The sequence below is a fragment of the Stegastes partitus genome, unplaced genomic scaffold, assembly GCF_000690725.1.
Source record: "Stegastes partitus isolate 25-593 unplaced genomic scaffold, Stegastes_partitus-1.0.2 Scaffold1146, whole genome shotgun sequence".
NCBI classification, from domain to species: domain Eukaryota; kingdom Metazoa; phylum Chordata; class Actinopteri; family Pomacentridae; genus Stegastes; species Stegastes partitus.
This window is the reverse complement of record NW_007578877.1, coordinates 4,443-21,597: the sequence shown is the minus strand read 5'-3', so window position 1 is coordinate 21,597 and position 17,155 is coordinate 4,443. Positions and strand designations below refer to the sequence as shown.

At 43.2% G+C, this 17,155-nt stretch overlaps 3 protein-coding genes across 4 annotated transcripts in view; all 3 read right to left on the bottom strand.

Moving 5' to 3' along the window:
- Positions 1-1,386, bottom strand: part of sec23a (Sec23 homolog A, coat complex II component) — a 17,006-nt gene extending 15,620 nt beyond the window's left edge. Inside the window, exons 1-5 of the mRNA XM_008296676.1 lie at positions 1,166-1,386; positions 1,016-1,073; positions 853-939; positions 530-766; positions 338-414 (exon numbers count right to left, since the gene is read on the bottom strand). Coding sequence (XP_008294898.1) covers positions 338-414; positions 530-766; positions 853-939; positions 1,016-1,073; positions 1,166-1,386 — 680 coding nt within the window. The remainder of the gene's footprint in view (positions 1-337; positions 415-529; positions 767-852; positions 940-1,015; positions 1,074-1,165) is intronic.
- Positions 1,387-3,773: 2,387 nt separating this feature from the next.
- On the bottom strand, positions 3,774-11,034 carry srp54 (signal recognition particle 54). The gene is made up of 17 exons (XM_008296674.1): positions 10,949-11,034; positions 9,410-9,501; positions 8,406-8,503; positions 8,198-8,289; positions 8,035-8,119; positions 7,848-7,952; positions 7,679-7,745; positions 7,517-7,574; positions 7,260-7,410; positions 6,669-6,817; positions 6,476-6,576; positions 6,147-6,233; positions 5,990-6,063; positions 5,797-5,905; positions 5,002-5,172; positions 4,444-4,539; positions 3,774-4,358 (listed from the first exon to the last, which is right to left on the bottom strand). Exons 3-17 carry the CDS (start codon positions 8,481-8,483, stop codon positions 4,267-4,269), a joined length of 1,515 nt encoding a protein of 504 aa, XP_008294896.1. The 5' UTR covers positions 8,484-8,503; positions 9,410-9,501; positions 10,949-11,034; the 3' UTR covers positions 3,774-4,266.
- A 1,288-nt stretch (positions 11,035-12,322) lies between these two features.
- On the bottom strand, positions 12,323-16,203 carry haus2 (HAUS augmin like complex subunit 2). 2 transcript variants are annotated; one of them, XM_008296671.1, is made up of 7 exons: positions 16,112-16,203; positions 15,662-15,758; positions 14,789-14,887; positions 13,820-13,889; positions 12,915-13,047; positions 12,646-12,754; positions 12,323-12,503 (listed from the first exon to the last, which is right to left on the bottom strand). In XM_008296671.1, exons 2-7 carry the CDS (start codon positions 15,746-15,748, stop codon positions 12,372-12,374), a joined length of 630 nt encoding a protein of 209 aa, XP_008294893.1. In that variant the 5' UTR covers positions 15,749-15,758; positions 16,112-16,203; the 3' UTR covers positions 12,323-12,371. The 2 variants fall into 2 exon arrangements, with proteins under 2 accessions (XP_008294893.1, XP_008294895.1); XM_008296673.1 differs by having other exon boundaries at positions 15,662-15,748.
- Between the last annotated feature and the right edge of the window lie 952 nt (positions 16,204-17,155).

The following is a 17,155-nucleotide window of genomic DNA, read 5'->3' as shown; positions in this document are numbered from 1 at the left end:
GGCGCAAATGATCCTGCGCCTATAAGTCTGCAGGTTAAAATTTCACGTGGTCGCATTTGTGAGACTGAAAATGTATTATTGACGACATTGCAACACGTTTTAAAAATTTTTTTTTTTTTTTTAACCCTTCAATCATAACAAACGTCTGACTTCCACGTCGCTTTGTAATTGATGCGTCGCGGCGTTAGTGGTTTTTGGCTACAGTAATCTCTCAGCCACAAAAGTTTAAAAGTCTTCAAAGATCCAAGGCTTTCACATACATTTAACTTTTTGAAAGTTATGTCACTATAAAATTTAAAGCATGAATAAATTCTGACAGCTCCAAACAGAAGTTTACCTGTTGGTCAGCGGCTGCGGCGCTGTCTGAGGTCCTCGTCCCTGAGCGGCTGCAGGTTTGGTCAAACCGAGCATCTCCTGCAACAAACACCAACTGGTTAGAGCTGTCAGCTACCTGCAGGACCCAAACCCTCACCTGGATGTTTACACAGGAGGGTCTCAGGTATCAGCAGTGAACCTTAACTGGATGTACCTGCAGCTGCTTGGCGTTCAGGTCCTTGGTCCCCCTGAAGACGTAGCTCTTGGAGATGCCCTCACAGCCCAACTCGTGCACCTGCACCATGCGTCCGAAGGTGATGAGTCCCACCAGCGCTGTGGGCGGCAGCAGGGACAGCGACATCTGCAGCGACTCCTTCAGGGCCTGCAGGTCCTCGTCCTCCATGCAGGTGTCCACCACGTATAGGAACACCAGCGGCATCTGAGGGCCCCGCTGAGGACAGAGACCAGACTGGATCACACAGCTGATGGGGGGGGGGCGTTACCTGTCTCACTGCTGCACTTGTACGCCGCTCTCACCTGGACGACGTACTCGATGGTGGAAAACTGAGGCAGCAGCTCGGCCGGTTGGTTCACCTCAGAGATCCCAGCGTAGGACGGAGGAAACTGAGACAGAAGACAAAGAGTCAGCATTGTCCACCTGACCCACCTGTCAGACAGGTGAACCACTCACTGAACTCACCTGGTTCCTCTGGTAGCAGAAGTTACACGCCCACAGCTTGGCCCTGTAGTCCACCTGGCTGAAAGATGGACAGACAGGTGAGAGTCAGACAGGTGTATGTATGGCAGATAGGTGTCAGTATGTCAGAGAGGTCTATGCGGTGATGCGTACCACAGCGGGTTGAGAACCGCCCTGCAGGTGGCCCGGCTGCAGAGAACCGGTTCGTACTGGATGGGTGGCAGATCAGTTCTCTCCCTCAGCGGGGAGAACAGCGTCGCCACCGGGACCACCATCCGGGTCGCCTCCAGCCGGCTGGACGGCCAGACGTTCCAGCTGAACCGGACGCCGTCGCGCTCCTCGTTCTGAGCGATGTACTCTGGGAAGGTCGCCATGGCAACACAGGGAGGCGGGGGGGGGGTCACACAGTCGGGTAAAAGCTGGAGGAGGAGGAGCAGAGTACTGCAGTATAAATACTACCGCGATACTCAGTGCACTGTGGTGTACTACTATCAACTGTAACACTACTGACTGTACTGTCTACAAACTAGCAGTACCGCCTGTACTGGAGTACTGACTATATACTGCAGTACTACTGTCTGTACTTCAGTATTGATATTACACTGTAGTACTATACTGTAAGCCTACTGACTGTAATGAAGTGTTGACTATCCTGTAATACCGACTATACACTTTACTAATGACTACATACTGTAGTACTGATGGCAGTACTGTGTTGTTACTTTCGTCTGTTTGTCTTTAACTTGCATCTTAAACAAACCTTGTGTGAATTTTTCTTCCTAAATAAACTGAAATTCCTCCAAAACACGAACCAAACTGCTGACTTTTAACTTAACGCGATTAAAAACGAATTCGGTGAAATAACGGTTTATTGTTCTTCAGCAGAACTTCGGAGAACATCTACAGGATCCATAAATCAGCAGCTGGATCTTTAACAAGTGAAAACAGACCGTTAGTAAAATACTACAAAACTTGAACAGAGTTTGGTTGGCGGCCTGGTTCCCTGAGAGGTTCTGCTGGGTTCCTCCGGACTCAATGATGTCTGAGTGGTTCTGAAATCCTTCTTGCGGCTCTGAGTTCATCCTCCAAACGTTAATCAACCCGTTTATCCTGAATATCTGAACTTATAAACACATCAGCTCCGCCACAGTGTCAACTTTCACCCACTGAAAACACAGCCGGTTCCACCCATCGAACTCTGTGCAAATTTCTTGGTATTTAAAGTCCGATCGATTTGACTCTACAGAGTGAAAAATCAAGACTCACGTCATCGTCTACCTGTGTGACACCATCAGGTACGGCGGCACTGTGGTCAGCACACCCGAAGCTGAAGGTTTAGACTCAAACCCAAAATGAATTAAAGCGTTTAACCGTCAAACTTCAGCCCGGTGGGCTCAGGTAGCCTCCGAGCTAACAGCAGCTAACTAAGCAGTCACAGGGACGTCACACAGGTACAGCTACAGGACGCGCACACAGGTGACCTGACGGAATCCAGGTGACACCGGGGGTCCCTCAGGTTCAGGTGTGTCGGTGTTTAAAGGTAAATCAGGGACTCACCGCTGCTCGCGAGCCGCCGCTCCTCTCTGCTGACAACGAAGCAAAACAATATGGCGGCGGGCCGGCGCCACGTCAAGACACAGAGGGGACAAACAGGAGGAGGGCTCACTCTGAGGAGAAAACAGGAGCCGCATTCCTGACCGGCACACACACACACAGAGGACACACACACAGAGGACACACACGAAGAAGTCTCACTCTGAAAGAAAATCAGTAACCACATTTTATTTTTTCTGTTGACGGAAGAAACTGTGAAGTCTGAACAAAAACTTTTTAAAAATAAAATAAATGTAATACAACAACAGCAGCTGTTATCAGGTAATAAACCCCACTTTAAGTAGAATAAGGGCTTTGTAGAACCCAGCTAAGGTCAAAAGGTAACATATAAATGTGGACCAAGCTCAGCAGAGGAAGTCCTCATGGCCCAGATGGATCTAAAGGACAGACAGGATGGGTTGTTGTTTGTGGTTTGAGATGGTGAAGGCAGCCATTTTTATGAAACTGAAACAGCCATCTCCAAACACAGCATCAGTTATCAGGTACTTATAATGCATCCCTGAGAGTTCCTCCCCAGGCAGTTTTCTCACGTTGATTCTTTAACACCTGGAAGTTGCCATTTTCATCTAAACACAATATCCTCATCAGGTACCTATAATGCATCCTTGAGGATCCTTTTCCAGGCAGTTTCTTCATAAAGTGCTGGGTCTTAAATACCCAGAAATCCCCATCTGTTCTAAACACAACACCCACCCAACGGGTGCTTGTAATGCCGTCCTGAGTCCGTCCCCAGGCAGTTTCCTCTTGCCATGTTTGGTCTCTAAATAACAGACATTCCCTGTTTCTTAGCCAAACAAAACACTATTTATCCGTTACTTACAGGGCAGTCCTGAGAATCCCTCACAAGGCAGGTTCTCCAAGGCACATAGGGTCTTTGATAAATACCTGGATCAAACCCAGTTTTTATCTCTTATCAGGGACTTATAATGAAGTCTTGAGTTCCCTTTCCTGTGGCATGTGACTCTTGGGTTGTTAATAAATAACTGAGACTCCCAACCAGTCAGTTATAACTGCTCTTATTTTGTTTCTTGTGACCACACACCCACATCATGACTCATTTTCTCAGTAGTTATAACACAGTGGTATTACACTGTTTTCCCCTCGTCACACAACGCTGCTCTACTTTGAATGAAACATTACAACTTTATTCTCTCAAAATATTTGGACTTCATTCAGAAGATCTCAGTTGTTCAGCCAGTGAAATAAACACACGGCGGGTTTAAAATGGTGCAATACAAATGTTTATTATATGACAAAAATACTGTCACTAACTAATTGTATCATCGTCACCATCATCATGTGGCATCAGCTCGTCCAATCAGGACTGACTCTGCTTCATTTACATTTTACACACAAACATCTTATACACAGTTAAATTAACGAGGCCCAAAAACAACCAGCTCATCTTCGTCCTCCTCTTCCTCGTTTAAAGGAGCAGGCCGACGTTTTCGCTCATCTCTAAAACGTCAGGCTGCTCCTTTAAATCTTCTTCTGGTGTTTTTCTAAAAGCAGAAATCTTTTATTTTTTCATTTCTCGGTGAAAAGCAGCAACGGACAGGTCGCTCTAAGGCCCGCCCCCTCCACGTGTCGGGGGGGCGGAGCTTTAAGTGTTTCTGTTAAGGCAGCTGGTCGGTCAGCGGTCACATGTTGTTGAATCCCATCATGCCTTTCATGTTGCCGGCAGCTCCCTGCTGGAACTGACGCATCATCGACTGAAGACCCGCCATGCCGCCTGGAGACACAAACACACGTTAACACACCGACTCATGAGCTACTACAGGTGTGTCCAGGTGAGGTGTTCAGCTATCAAGTCCTACCCATGTGGTGCAGGACTCTGGGGTCCATCATTTTGGCCATCTGCTGGTTCAGTTTGGCCATCTGAGACGGGTTCACGTTCTTGGACATGTCTCCTCCTGTAAACAGAACAACACACGTTATAAACATGCCATAAATGCATCACAAGCATGCTGCTCACGTGATGCAAACGCAAAACAAACACAGCAAAGACACACTACAAAACAAACCATAATGTGTCCGAAATTCACCACAAACACATCAGAAACACACCGCAAACATGGTAAAAACACATCACGCGTTACAAATGTATCATAAACATGTTACAAATGCATCACAAACACACCAAAAACATGTCAGGAACACATCACAAACAAAACACAAACATCACAAACATTATAAACACGCCAAAAACACAAAAACTGGCAAGAAATCTCAGAGACACACAGCAAACAGGTTATAAACATCCAACAAATTTGCCACCAACACATTAGAAACACAGCAAAAACATGTAACAAACACGCCACAAACATCAGAGACACCAACACTCGTCTCTCGGCGTCACAGCAGGTTTCCGTTACCTTTGAACAGTCCCTTGATGCCTCCCATTTTCTTGACCATCTGGGCAAACTTGGTGTACTGGGTGAGCAGCTCCTGGACGTCTCTGGTGGCGACCCCTGACCCGCGGGCCACCCTCTGGATCCTGTTGGGCTGCTTGCTGAACAGCTTGGCTCCGTCTTTACTGTCCAGTTCTGCAGAGGAACCAACCAGTCAAAGCAGTCCGACGCTGATGGAGAGCAAACCTCTGAACAGATCGACTGAATGGAACCTGATGAACAGACACCTGACCCGGTCCAGTTACCAAACCGGGCCCACCTGAGTGGCTCTGAATCATCTGTCAGCGTCTAACCAGGACTAAGAAATAATATGAAAGAAATCTAAACATATATTCAAAAATACATCACAGATTAGTCAGTTATATAAACAGAATAATCTAAAAGAAATTCAAAAATATTTTTAAAATATTTTAATATTCATGAATTGGGAGATTCCATCTTTAACTATGTGTTCTATTTTAAAAGCTTGTTAAATTATTCATTGTGTTAAATCTGCATCTTTAAAAAAAGTTCTTGGATAAAATGTAGTACAAGTACAAGTACCTCCAAACTGCACTAAACTACAGTAGCTGGGTAAATGTACTGAGTTACTTTCCACTTTTGGTAGCTCTGCCGATCCAATAAAAAAAAAGAAACTCCCGGCAGTTATTTCAACACATAATGAATTTTGGTTGTGTTGTTTCTTTTGAAGTCTATTTGTGTATGTGTTGCAGCGCGCGTGTGTGTGTGCGTGCGTGTGTGTTACAGTGTGTGTGTTACCCTGGTCGTTCATGCTGTCCATGATGGTCATGAGTTTCTTCAGTCTGGCCATCGATTCCTGTTCGTTTCCTTTACTCATGAAGTCTGTACCGAAGCCTGGGATCATCCCCTGAACACATCACACAGACACACAGACACAGTCAGTACAGCGACCTGCAGGTGTCGTGCTACTGCAGGCGGGCGTCAGATTTACCATAATTTGTCCGAAGGGGCCCATCTTCATGATGTTCTGGAACTGCTCGTACATGTCTCTGAGGGTGAACTGGCCTGCAGGTCAGAGGTCACAGGTCAGACGTCTTACTCACAATGCACTGCAGCTGTCCTGCGGCTCAGACGGGCGGGTTTCTCACCGTGTTTCAGTTTGTCGATCAGCTCCTCGTTGTCGTCCAGCTTCAGCTCGTTCACTCTGTCGATCAGTCCCTCGATGTCGCCCATTCCTGGCGGGAAGAGGCGGAGTTAGTTAGTTACCATGGAGACGCTGAGTTCAACATGCTGGTTGTTTGTCAACTGGTTCTCAGAAAACAGACACAGGTGATGATGGACTTTCCAGACAGACAATAAAACATTCGAGACATTTTAACCTCCAAATATTCAGAGAAATTACTAAAAAAAACTTTTAAAAAAATCAATAAATCAATCCATAATCAATACAGCTACAGATTAACCTGCAGTTATTTACCGAGCAGTTTGCTGATGAACGGCTGAGTCTTGAACGGCTCAAAGTCGTCGATGTGTTCTCCTGTACCGATGAAGATGATGGGACTCCTGGTGGCCGCCACGCTGCAGGAAACCACGGAAGAAGAAGAAGAAGGATGTAAACAAACAGGCCTGTGACAGCATCATCACCACGCAGCAGAGGGGGACGGTCTTACGCGCTCAGAGCTCCGCCTCCTTTGGCGTGTCCGTCCAGCTTGGTGACGATCACCGACGCCACGTCCACTTTGTCTTTGAAGGCTTTGGCCTGAGATTCGCAGGCCTGACCGATCGACGCGTCCATCACGTACACGATGTTGTCTGGTTGCTATGGACAGCGGAGAGAAACACACATGAGTCTAGAACAGGTACCTGAATGCACCGCTGCAGGCACATAACAGACACTTGACACACCTTAACTCACTGGACACAATAAAATAACCAACATGTCACTTCAGTCAGTTCAGGTCAGTTATAGACCTGTAGGGATGCGTTAAGGTTCCAGCTACAGACATGTGGCGGTGCGTTCAGGTACTAACTACAGTCCTGTGGTGATGCGTTCAGGTTCCACCTATAGACACGTGGGGGTGCATTCAGGTTCCAACTACAGGCATGTGGTGGTGCATTCAGGTTCCAAGAAAAGACATGTGGTGGTGCATTCAGAAACTAACTACAGTCCTGTCGTGGTGTGTTCAAGTTCCTACTACAGACACATGATGGTGAGTTCAGCTTCCAACTACAGACATGTGGTGGTACGTTCAGGTACTCACCACAGCATTGGACACTTGCAACATCTCCTCGAACAGCGAGTCCTCCTGTTTGTGTCGTCCACTCGTGTCCACAATAATGATCTCAAAGTTCTCTCCTTTGAATTTCTCCACACCCTCAGCGGCGATCACCACTGGATCCATTTCTGTGTAACTGAATACAACACACAGTCAACATGGTACCTGAACACAACATACAGTCAGGACGGTACTTGAACACAACACAGATCCACCTGTCTGCCAGGTAAGGACTGACTCACCTGCCGTAAAACGGGATTCTGGCTTTGGTGGCGTTTTGTTTCAGCTGATCGAAGGCACCTGTGAAACAGAAGACATGAGGATTAGGACTCACCTGCGACAGGTGATTTAGAGGATGTGAGGTGCTGCGACAGGTGAATAAAAGCAGGTGAGGTGGTGTTTACCTGCTCTGAAGGTGTCGGCACAGATCAGGCAGGTCTTCCAGCCTTTCCTTTGGTAATAATACGCCAGCTGCAGGAAACACAGTCGTCAGAGTGAGGAAGACAACAGGGGGTGTGGCCTATATGTGGAGGTGCGGAGTCTACATAAACAAGAGGGGGGGTTATGACTCACCTTGGAGCAGGTGGTGGTTTTGCCGCTACCCTGCAGACCAACAAACATGATGACATTGTTCTTTCCTTTGGTGGGGGTCCAGGCCTTCACACCGGGGTCCACCAGCTGCAACACAGTTCAGAAACATGAGACTCCAGCGGAACACGTCTGGGTCATGGTACACACGTGTTCTGGACATAAGTCCGACCTTGACCAGCTCCTTGAAGACGGCGTGTTGGATCATCCTCCTCTTGTTCAGCCCTGAGGCCATCTCCTCCAGGTCTATGGCAGATCTGCAAGGACACAAATCACAGATTGACTCACTGCTGCTGGACCAGTTCAGAACCAGAACCAGAACTCCTGAGACTCACTTTACGTTCTCTCTCAGCTGTTTGACCAGTTTGATGTTGACATCGGCCTCCAGCAGAGCAGCACAAACCTCCTTCAGCATCGCATTCAGCACCTGAGAACAACACAACAAACTTTGTGTATTTTATGTATCGACTAAACTGTGTTTGTGGCGTTTGCTTAAAGTCAGACTTTGTGTCCGATCGATCGGCTCCTCTGTGTATTGATTACCTCTTCATTGATGATGGTGGCATTGCTGAGTGACCTCAGCGCCGAGGTGATCTTCCTCCCCAGGTCGGCCAACACCATGATGGCGGTCTGAGTTTATCCTGAAAAACACACAAATCAGTCGATCGCTGACAAACAATCAATAATCAATCAATCTTATTGAAATTAGTCCCTTCAAATGTAGTTTTACTTGAAAAATTACTGTAGCTGTAAGGCTGGAAATTATTTTCTCCTCAACATCACAGATTCTGTATGAAGCTTTTCCTTCTCTTTGCTCAAACTGCAATAATGATTATTAGTATTTATTTTATTGAAGAAATTGTTGGAAAGTGTCAATTTGCATTTCAAAAACCCCCCAAAACGAATATGTATTGTTCACAGGGGAGAAAGAAAGAAACCAGGAAGTATTAACAGTTAAGAAGCTGCAATGAGACAAATCCATCTAGTAAATACTTGGAACTGTTGATATTCCCATAAACACGTATTTGTCGGTCTTCACTGAGATAAACCAATTAAAGAACTGTTTTCTTATTCTCACTGTGCTTCACTTCAACATGAAATTAAAGTCAAAGCTCAGACTGCTTTGTTTACTTCTCATGAGAAAGAAGCTCTATTCATTTCACTGTTTTGAAGTCGGTTGAGCTGGACAGAAATCATTCCTAAACACCAGTTGCATTTTAGAACATCTGAATCAGAATGTTTGGAAAGTTCTGTGGTTCATCAGATCTAATCAAAAACACACAGACCTTACTGAGGTTTAGTGGCGTGAACTCATATAAATAAAGCCTGAGGATGTTTCTTCTGCTCACTTCTGCTCATTTGTCATGAATATTTAACGTTCCAGGTTCTCCATAACGCTCCTTCATGTTTATCAGCCCGACTGTTGATGTGAAATCTTATAAAAGTCTGAACTACGATTTCATCATTTATTGCTGCATCGTTGCATCAGATGGAAATCAGCGTTGTGGCTTCAGTGCATCGTGTTTGTGTGGAAATGAAAAACTTACTGTGTGTATGTGTGAATGCTGTGGAGGGAAACCCCCCTACTGAGCACGCTCAGTGAGTCAGCTGACAGGTGAGGGTGGCAGCTGCACAGCTCCTGCAGGAGAGAAGAACGATGAGCAGCAGGTTGGAGATGGTGGAACAAGAACTAAACTGGACCACAGATCCTGTGTGACGAAGACGCTTCACTCTGACAACAGAGTTTTCCTGCATGGAGGACTTTTGGTCGCCTCCCACAGATGTTTGTTTCAGCCAGAAGTGACATAATTTAGAAATAAAATACATGCTGATGTATTTCAATCAGTTTTGTCAAATGTGGTTTAATTTCAACAGCATACTAGACATTTTTCTTTATCAGATGTGGAAAAAAAGAGAGAAAAAAAAAGATTTCTGTCAAACAAGGTAACAAAAACTCCTCGCCGTCACTGTTTGGAGACGATCGTGCTCACTGTTGTGTTCATGCCCAAAAGTCTGGCTCTGAGCAGGAAAAATCAGCTGCACACCTCTGTGTTTCAGAGAGCCAACCAAGACAGACGTCCTCCCTAATAAACTCTCAGCTGTCCTGAGCTTAATCCTCACTAGGGTCGCTGGGGGGCTGGAGCCTATCCCAGCTGACTTAGGGCGAAGGCAGGGGACACCCTGGACAGGTAACCAGTCTATCACAGGGCTACACTTAGAGACAGACAACCAAGCACACTCACAATCACCAGTTAACCTCAACATGTTTTTGGAGGTAGCGGAGAGAACCCACGGTGCACGGTGCCCCCACCGGAACGTGAACCGGCAACCTTCTTGCTGCGAGTCAACAGTGCTAACCAACTGTGCCACCTTGCAGCCCCTGACGCAATATCAGACTAAGATAAAACAGAAGACGGAAAATGAAATGAAAAATACTTTATTTATCCCAGAAGGAAAATTCAATAAAAATCAACAAGCAGCAGATTTAAAGTAGTCGAACCAAGAAGAAGAATTGGTTCAAGAAGAAGCATTAGATATGACATAAACACGTGATCCTGAATACTCAGAGGGTCTACATGTTGTTTTATCTTCAGACTAACAGAGACTGCAGTTTAAATTACATTTTACAGACTAAATTACGCCCCTAATCACAAGTCTATGTTAAGTTTCGGGTCAAAATAAACCCGTTTTCAGTTAAACGGGTTTATTTGAACCCACAAAAACACAGAAATAACTAAATATTCACCAAATGACCATCGTTCACTCTTCAGGCTGACGCTCTGTGAGCACATCATCGATAATCACACTGACTGATGTTATTGTTTTTATCGGCATTATCAGGCTGCTGTTTCGAACAACATGTCAGCTGTTTACGGAGTTCCTCGATGCTAACAGCTAGCGGCTAGCAGCTAACTACTCCCGTTGGCACAGAACGGGGGATTAGCCGTTAGCTCCGTTAGCCGTGCTGTAGCCGTTAGCTCGGCGCGTTTCTACTGACACTGACCGGCTGACCCGCGGTGTAGAGGACAGGAGAGAACCTAAGGGAGCCAGTGACACAGAAACAGAGAGATACGTTGGAGACTTACCGAGACTCGGTGAGTTTGATCAAACCGGAGCAGCAACAACCGCAAACTGTGAGAGAGACGTCATCAAATCTGGACTGACCCGGAAGCTCCTCTTCTTCTACTACTTTTACTGCTGCTGCTTCTTCTTCTACTACTACTTCCAATGCTGCTTCTTCTGCTACTTCTACGGTTGCTGCTTCTTCTTCTTCTTCTTCTTCATCATCATCATCATCATCATCTTCCACTGCCGCTGTGATAAAACAATCGAAACTAATGAAGGAATAAATAAACAAATACTAGCATCTCCCTATTTCCTGATTCACAAGATAACACACTAACCTGATTGCCCATAACCTGCAGCTAAATCAGGTGTGTATGTAAAAGACCTAAACTCTGTAATCAGGAGAATGTAAAAGATTACAGCTAAAAAAGAAACAAACAAAACAAAATCTGTAACAACCACAGACTGCATAGAAAATATGCACACAGCCTCTTAAACCTGCATTTTTCCCTCTAACCTCACGTGATTAATGAAGAAGCCAGATTGTATAGAAGTCTGTGAGGAAATGATCATACTTTGGTTTTGATTTGTTACCTCAGTGCACATTTTCCTAATGGGTTTATGATCTCAGGCACTATATTCAAGTCTCATTAAACACAGCATGATCATTTACTAAATTATGGTCCCAATTAGAGAAAAATTGAGGATAAACCAGAAGTTTAGGATAGTGCTAATATGTGTTTAGTCTGAACCACCAATGTAGATTGTGGATGTAAACCGGTCATCCTTCCATTGTTCTATCTGCATGTTAGAAAATCAAACAACTTCCAAGCATCAACATACACTATAAAAGATAGTTTTTGGGCTAACAACAACAGCAAAAAGCAACAATTTTGAACAATGTTTTTAAGTTATGGCAACCTCTAATGAGATAATGTTCCACCAACAAACTACACTGAGTTAGAGGGGTTAACTTTTCCTCTACAGTCAAAATTATTTTTAGTTATCAGTTTTAAGTGTCTCAAATTCTGGTCATGTTAGCATAGAGGAGGGGACCTGAAATCCTAAACTGAAGGTAAAGAAAAATTAGATTATAAAGCTAATTTCATCCAGTTAGCTCAACTTGAATGTAATTGTAAATCAACTAATGCAGAAAATGTAGCTTAAATTACACAAAATATAATGCTTTAAACATTGCTTATAACTTAAATAGTTTATCTAAACCAGTAAATTGGACATTAAAAAACAAACAAAAAAAAAACTCAGTCACTGTTTTATAGGGACACCATCACTGCACCCTGGGCTGAGATGATTCCAACTGAATTTGTGTAACAATATGTTCATCAATGATGATCAATAATCAGTCAGAGATCAATAAAAACAAACTAAGAGAGTTGCTGCTACAAATTCAGATTTTATTACAAACATTCATTAAAATAAAGTCTATGATGAAGATGATGATGAAGGTGAGAGGTCACTGAGCTGGCTGCTGCCCACCGTCTTCCACTGAAGGATCTGATTGGACAGAGTTTCCATCTCTGCAGCCTGAGCCAGCAGCAGGGCGAGCGAGGAGTCCTGACAGAGAGAGAGAGAGAGAGAGCAGTGAACTGGTGAAACTGGAAACCAGCAGCAGCTGACCAGCTACAGATTCAAATACAAACTGATTGACTCATCATTGTGAGCGCGTTATTGGTTCCAGTGAGGTCATGTGACTGACCAGCAGCATGAGGCGTTCTCTAGTAGAGGTCCAGCTGTGGGCGGAGCTTAATTTCTCCTCCAGCGTCTCTATGAAGTCCATCATCAGCTTCACCGAGTTGACCACGAACCTGGAACACAACGCAGACCAGAACAGACCAGCACAGTGAATCAAATGGGATCACAGCGATACATCTGCCTGGTCAGCGATCTGTCTGACCAGGCAGATGTAGCTCCGGTCAGACTGGCTTCTGCTGCTGGAGATGTGGTTGTCATGGTGACACCAGTTACCTGTGCAGGTGAGCGGGAACAGGCAGGTTGGTTCGAGCCAGCGGCTTCATCAGTCTCTGTCTGAGACTCTTCTGTTCTTTCAGGATGTCCTGCAGGTGTGAAGCCAACATCTGCAGCAGCTGGAACCTCTGAGCTGCAGAACAAACAGCAGAGTTACACACCTGGGTGAGAGGGGGCGGGGTTCCAACACTCTGCTCTGATTGGACGGCAAGTAACTTTTCAAAATGAACTGGTGAGACAGAAGGCCGCGAATAACTGAATAACTGAATAACTTGGATGGTCTAAATAAACCTGTAAAGAACAAATCTGTAAATTCTAAAACTGTACTTAGAAATCAGTAATCGGTAAATCTGTCATTACAAATAAGTCGTTATAAATCTGTAAATTAAACATCTGTAGATAAAACATGTGTAAATTTTATATTTACAATTCTAAAAATGTAAATTACATAAATGTAATTGAAAATCTATATTATAATCTATAAATTATAAATCTGTAATTACAATTCTGTAAAATTGTAAAACTCTGTAAAAATGAATGGGAAATTAGAAATATGCAAATTCTAAATCTGTAAATTATAAAACTGATTTTAAATATACAAATTTTTAATCTGGAGTTATAATTTTGTAAATTATAAATGACAAAAAAAGAATAGATTATTCTAAGCATTATTACTAAGCATTATTAGACTGAAATGCTTCGAAACAGAAGAGGATCAAAGATGGCGCCCTGTGGAACACCAAATTTATCTATTAACTGTAAATTACATGTTTCTCCAGGCCTCCAGTCAGCCGACACTCTGCCAACAAATGTTTTATTTGTCAAAACAAAGGCAGGAGACTCTCTACAACAACAAAATATCATAGAAAAAAAAAATCTGACAGCTGGAAATGACTGATTCTCACCGAGGTGGAAACTGTGAGCGACGTCGGCGCTCTGCTTGTCGACTTTCAGCAGCTCCAATTGCAGCTGCAGCTGAATCAATCATCACAACAGATTTAATCAGAATAAACCGTTTACAGGACACTTAAACATAAACACAGTCAAGGAGGGTGTAAAAACTGTCTGACACATCAAACCCAACATCTAAATCATACTGAAATGTTGTACGACTGTTTGATTCTGGCAAGAAAAGCCTCAAACATCTACCAGTGAAGGAATTTTGCAGGAAAAGTGTTCAAACATTTCCGCAAGTCGATGTCAGTGATGGTGGACATTTATATAAAGATGTTAGCTCTGTTAAAGGAGACGATAGCAGCCTTTAAGGCCAAAGACGAATATGACATCTATTGATATTTTTATATATAAATAAGTAAATGACTGAAAAAGCAGGTTTACTTTGTGGTGTTGTTTAAAGAGATCACCTTTATGTGTGTTCATCATTTCAAAGAGGATCAAATATCCTCTAATATGCTAAAAAGTTTTATCATTTCCATCAGATGTATTTATCGTTTCACATGACTGTGTGGTTAACTTAAGCTTTTCTGCTTTAGAGCTGCAACTCTCTTTCACTTTTTTATTATAAATTAACTGTTTGCTCCACGAGATGACGTTAAACAAAGAATTTCAGGGCTGATGATGATAATTATCTGCAAAACATCGGCAAACATTTTATATTTCATTAAAGAAACATATTTATTCAAAGTGTATCTGTGTATTTACAACAAGTAAACAGCAGGAAACTTCTTTACATTTATATCTGACATCATTCAGAGTTCATCATCTGATCGACTAACTGGCAGGTTGATCAATAATAAAGTGACTGTTGGGTGCAGCGCTGCATCAGACGAGTTTAAGAGTAAAATAAAAACGATGATGGTCATTATTTCAAGGCGTCACACAATCACACAAAGCAACTTCAGACTGAAATGTACCTCATCCAGCTGTTTCTGCATTGTGATTCGCTGTTCAACCTGCTGCACCTGCGAGGAGAAGGTGGGGCTTTGGCTCGAAGAGGCGGAGTCTATCTCCTCCTGAGGACAGGTGGAGATAGAACAGATCAGGTCCAGGTGAGAAATTTTGGCTTGGATGTTATTTAATAGCACAGATTTTAGAAAGTAAATGTTATAACAATTATTTTTCATGATTGAATAGAAGTCTAAAGCAGGTATCTGTTTACTTTTTGTTCAGAACTGTTAGGTGAGATCAGGTGAGGATGAAACCAGCACACCTGGACTGAATGAACACGGAGAGTTTAAGTCTGAATGAATCACAGCTTCAAGTCTGTGCAACCTTTATTCTGAGGGTCACCCAGAGCTGCTCTGCTGAAGTCTGGATGGAAAAAGTTCAATGAAATCCACATTTTCTGCTTTTAAATAAAATAAACTTTCATAGATCTGATAGTGGGTATTAAACAAGTTTTATCTGGAATTGCAACAACAGATAATTTATTCTGATGGAGATCCAGTATAATGCTGCTTTTCTACTACATCAAGAACTTTAAGGAAACAATGAAGAAGTGTGAGTTCCAGTGACGCAGCATGAGACTCAATGATGCCTTAAATCAGGGGAGTCGAACTCCGGTCCCCGAGGGCCGCAATCCTGCAAGTTTTAGATGTTTCCCTCTTCCAACACACCTGATTCAAATGATCAGGATTGTTATCAGGCTTCTGCAGAGCTTGATGATGAGCTGACCATTTGAATCAGGTGTGTTGGAAGAGGGAAACATCTAAAACATGCAGGATTGCGGCCCTCGCGGACCGGAGTTCGACACCCCTGCCTTAAATAAACCGATCAGGTATCCTCACCTGGGACACAGCTCCTATAGAGACACATCTGGACAGCAGGCTGGCAGCTGGAGTCACTGAGAACGGAGACACATCCCACCGATGCATCTGAAACACACTGCAATATGTCACATATGTCAACTTCTTTTGCAGTTCATCAGAAATAACAGGTCAGTGGACTCAGCTAACAGCACAACAAGTACATCAAATTGAACTTGTCGCTCTGTAAGATGCCGAATTAAAGATGAGCTTTGAAACAACCTGAATCCTGCTGGATTTTCTTCTGGCACCTTTCGTGATTATTTCAGAACATGAGTAACAGCTAACTTTGCTTATTTTTAAACGTGGTTCGGCATCCTAGAAATTACGCGGGTGAAATTTGTCTCAAATTAACTCCGGTTTTAGTGTAACTCCGGCTCCGTTAACCCAACTGCTAACAGTCGGTTTAGCAGGTTGGATATCTATTCTTACCGTTTAAACCTAAAAATCTCCGTTGGACACCGAACTAACCGAACAGACTCCGGCTGAACCCGCCCTGTGGTTTGTTTTCTCTCCGCTCTCCTTCTCCTGAAAAAACTAGCAGCTCAGAGGCTTCTGTCTGCAGCAGCGCCCCTCAGGACAGCAGGAGAACTGCACCCTACTCACAAACTAATGTTGATTTTTCCTTTCATTTTACACATTTCTTTTGCGTGTTTTTGAAATAAATAATAAATAATCATAATAACACACAAGAATATTGATAATATTGCAAAAAAAAAACTGCGAATTTACATGTTTGATGTAGAAAACCTGTAACTGTGAGTAACACTAATATGTCATTTGTTTTTATAAAGACTGGATTTTAAAAGATATATATATATATATATAATTACTGTCAAAATATGTTCAATATAATATAATAAATCATAATTTCACAAATACTTCCTTTTTACCTAACAGATACATTTGAATTTAATTGTAATACTGCAAATATATAGCTAAATTCACTTACAATGAGTGGTAATTAACAGGAAAAGAAGCATTAGCCCTATGTTTTTAAATATATTTCAGTGTGTGTGCCTGTGTGTGTGTGTATATATTTATTATTACTATTTTCTATATTGTATATTGAAAAGCCAAGCGATATGTCTCATCTTCATCATTGTTCATCAAACTTTCTTGTGCGCTGACGTCACTCAGTGCATCCTGTGCAGGACTCCAGACTGCAACCAAAATGAGTTTTTTTTTGAGAGTGCACAAGTTAAAACTTCAAGTGGTCACGTTGCTGTGAGCACATGACGATCATGAAGCTGTATTAGTGTTGCTGTAACTGGCACAGGAAGCCGCTGTGTTCACCACAGTGGTGGAAAGTTGAACTTTTAGGAGCGGCCATCTTGATTCAGTCACAGAGCAACTTTTATTCTATGAAAATAAGTGTGTGTATAAGATGTATATGTTTACAAATACTTATTTTTTCTGTTAACTGTCATCCATCCATCCATCCATCATCTCTACACCTTAATCCTCACTAGGGTC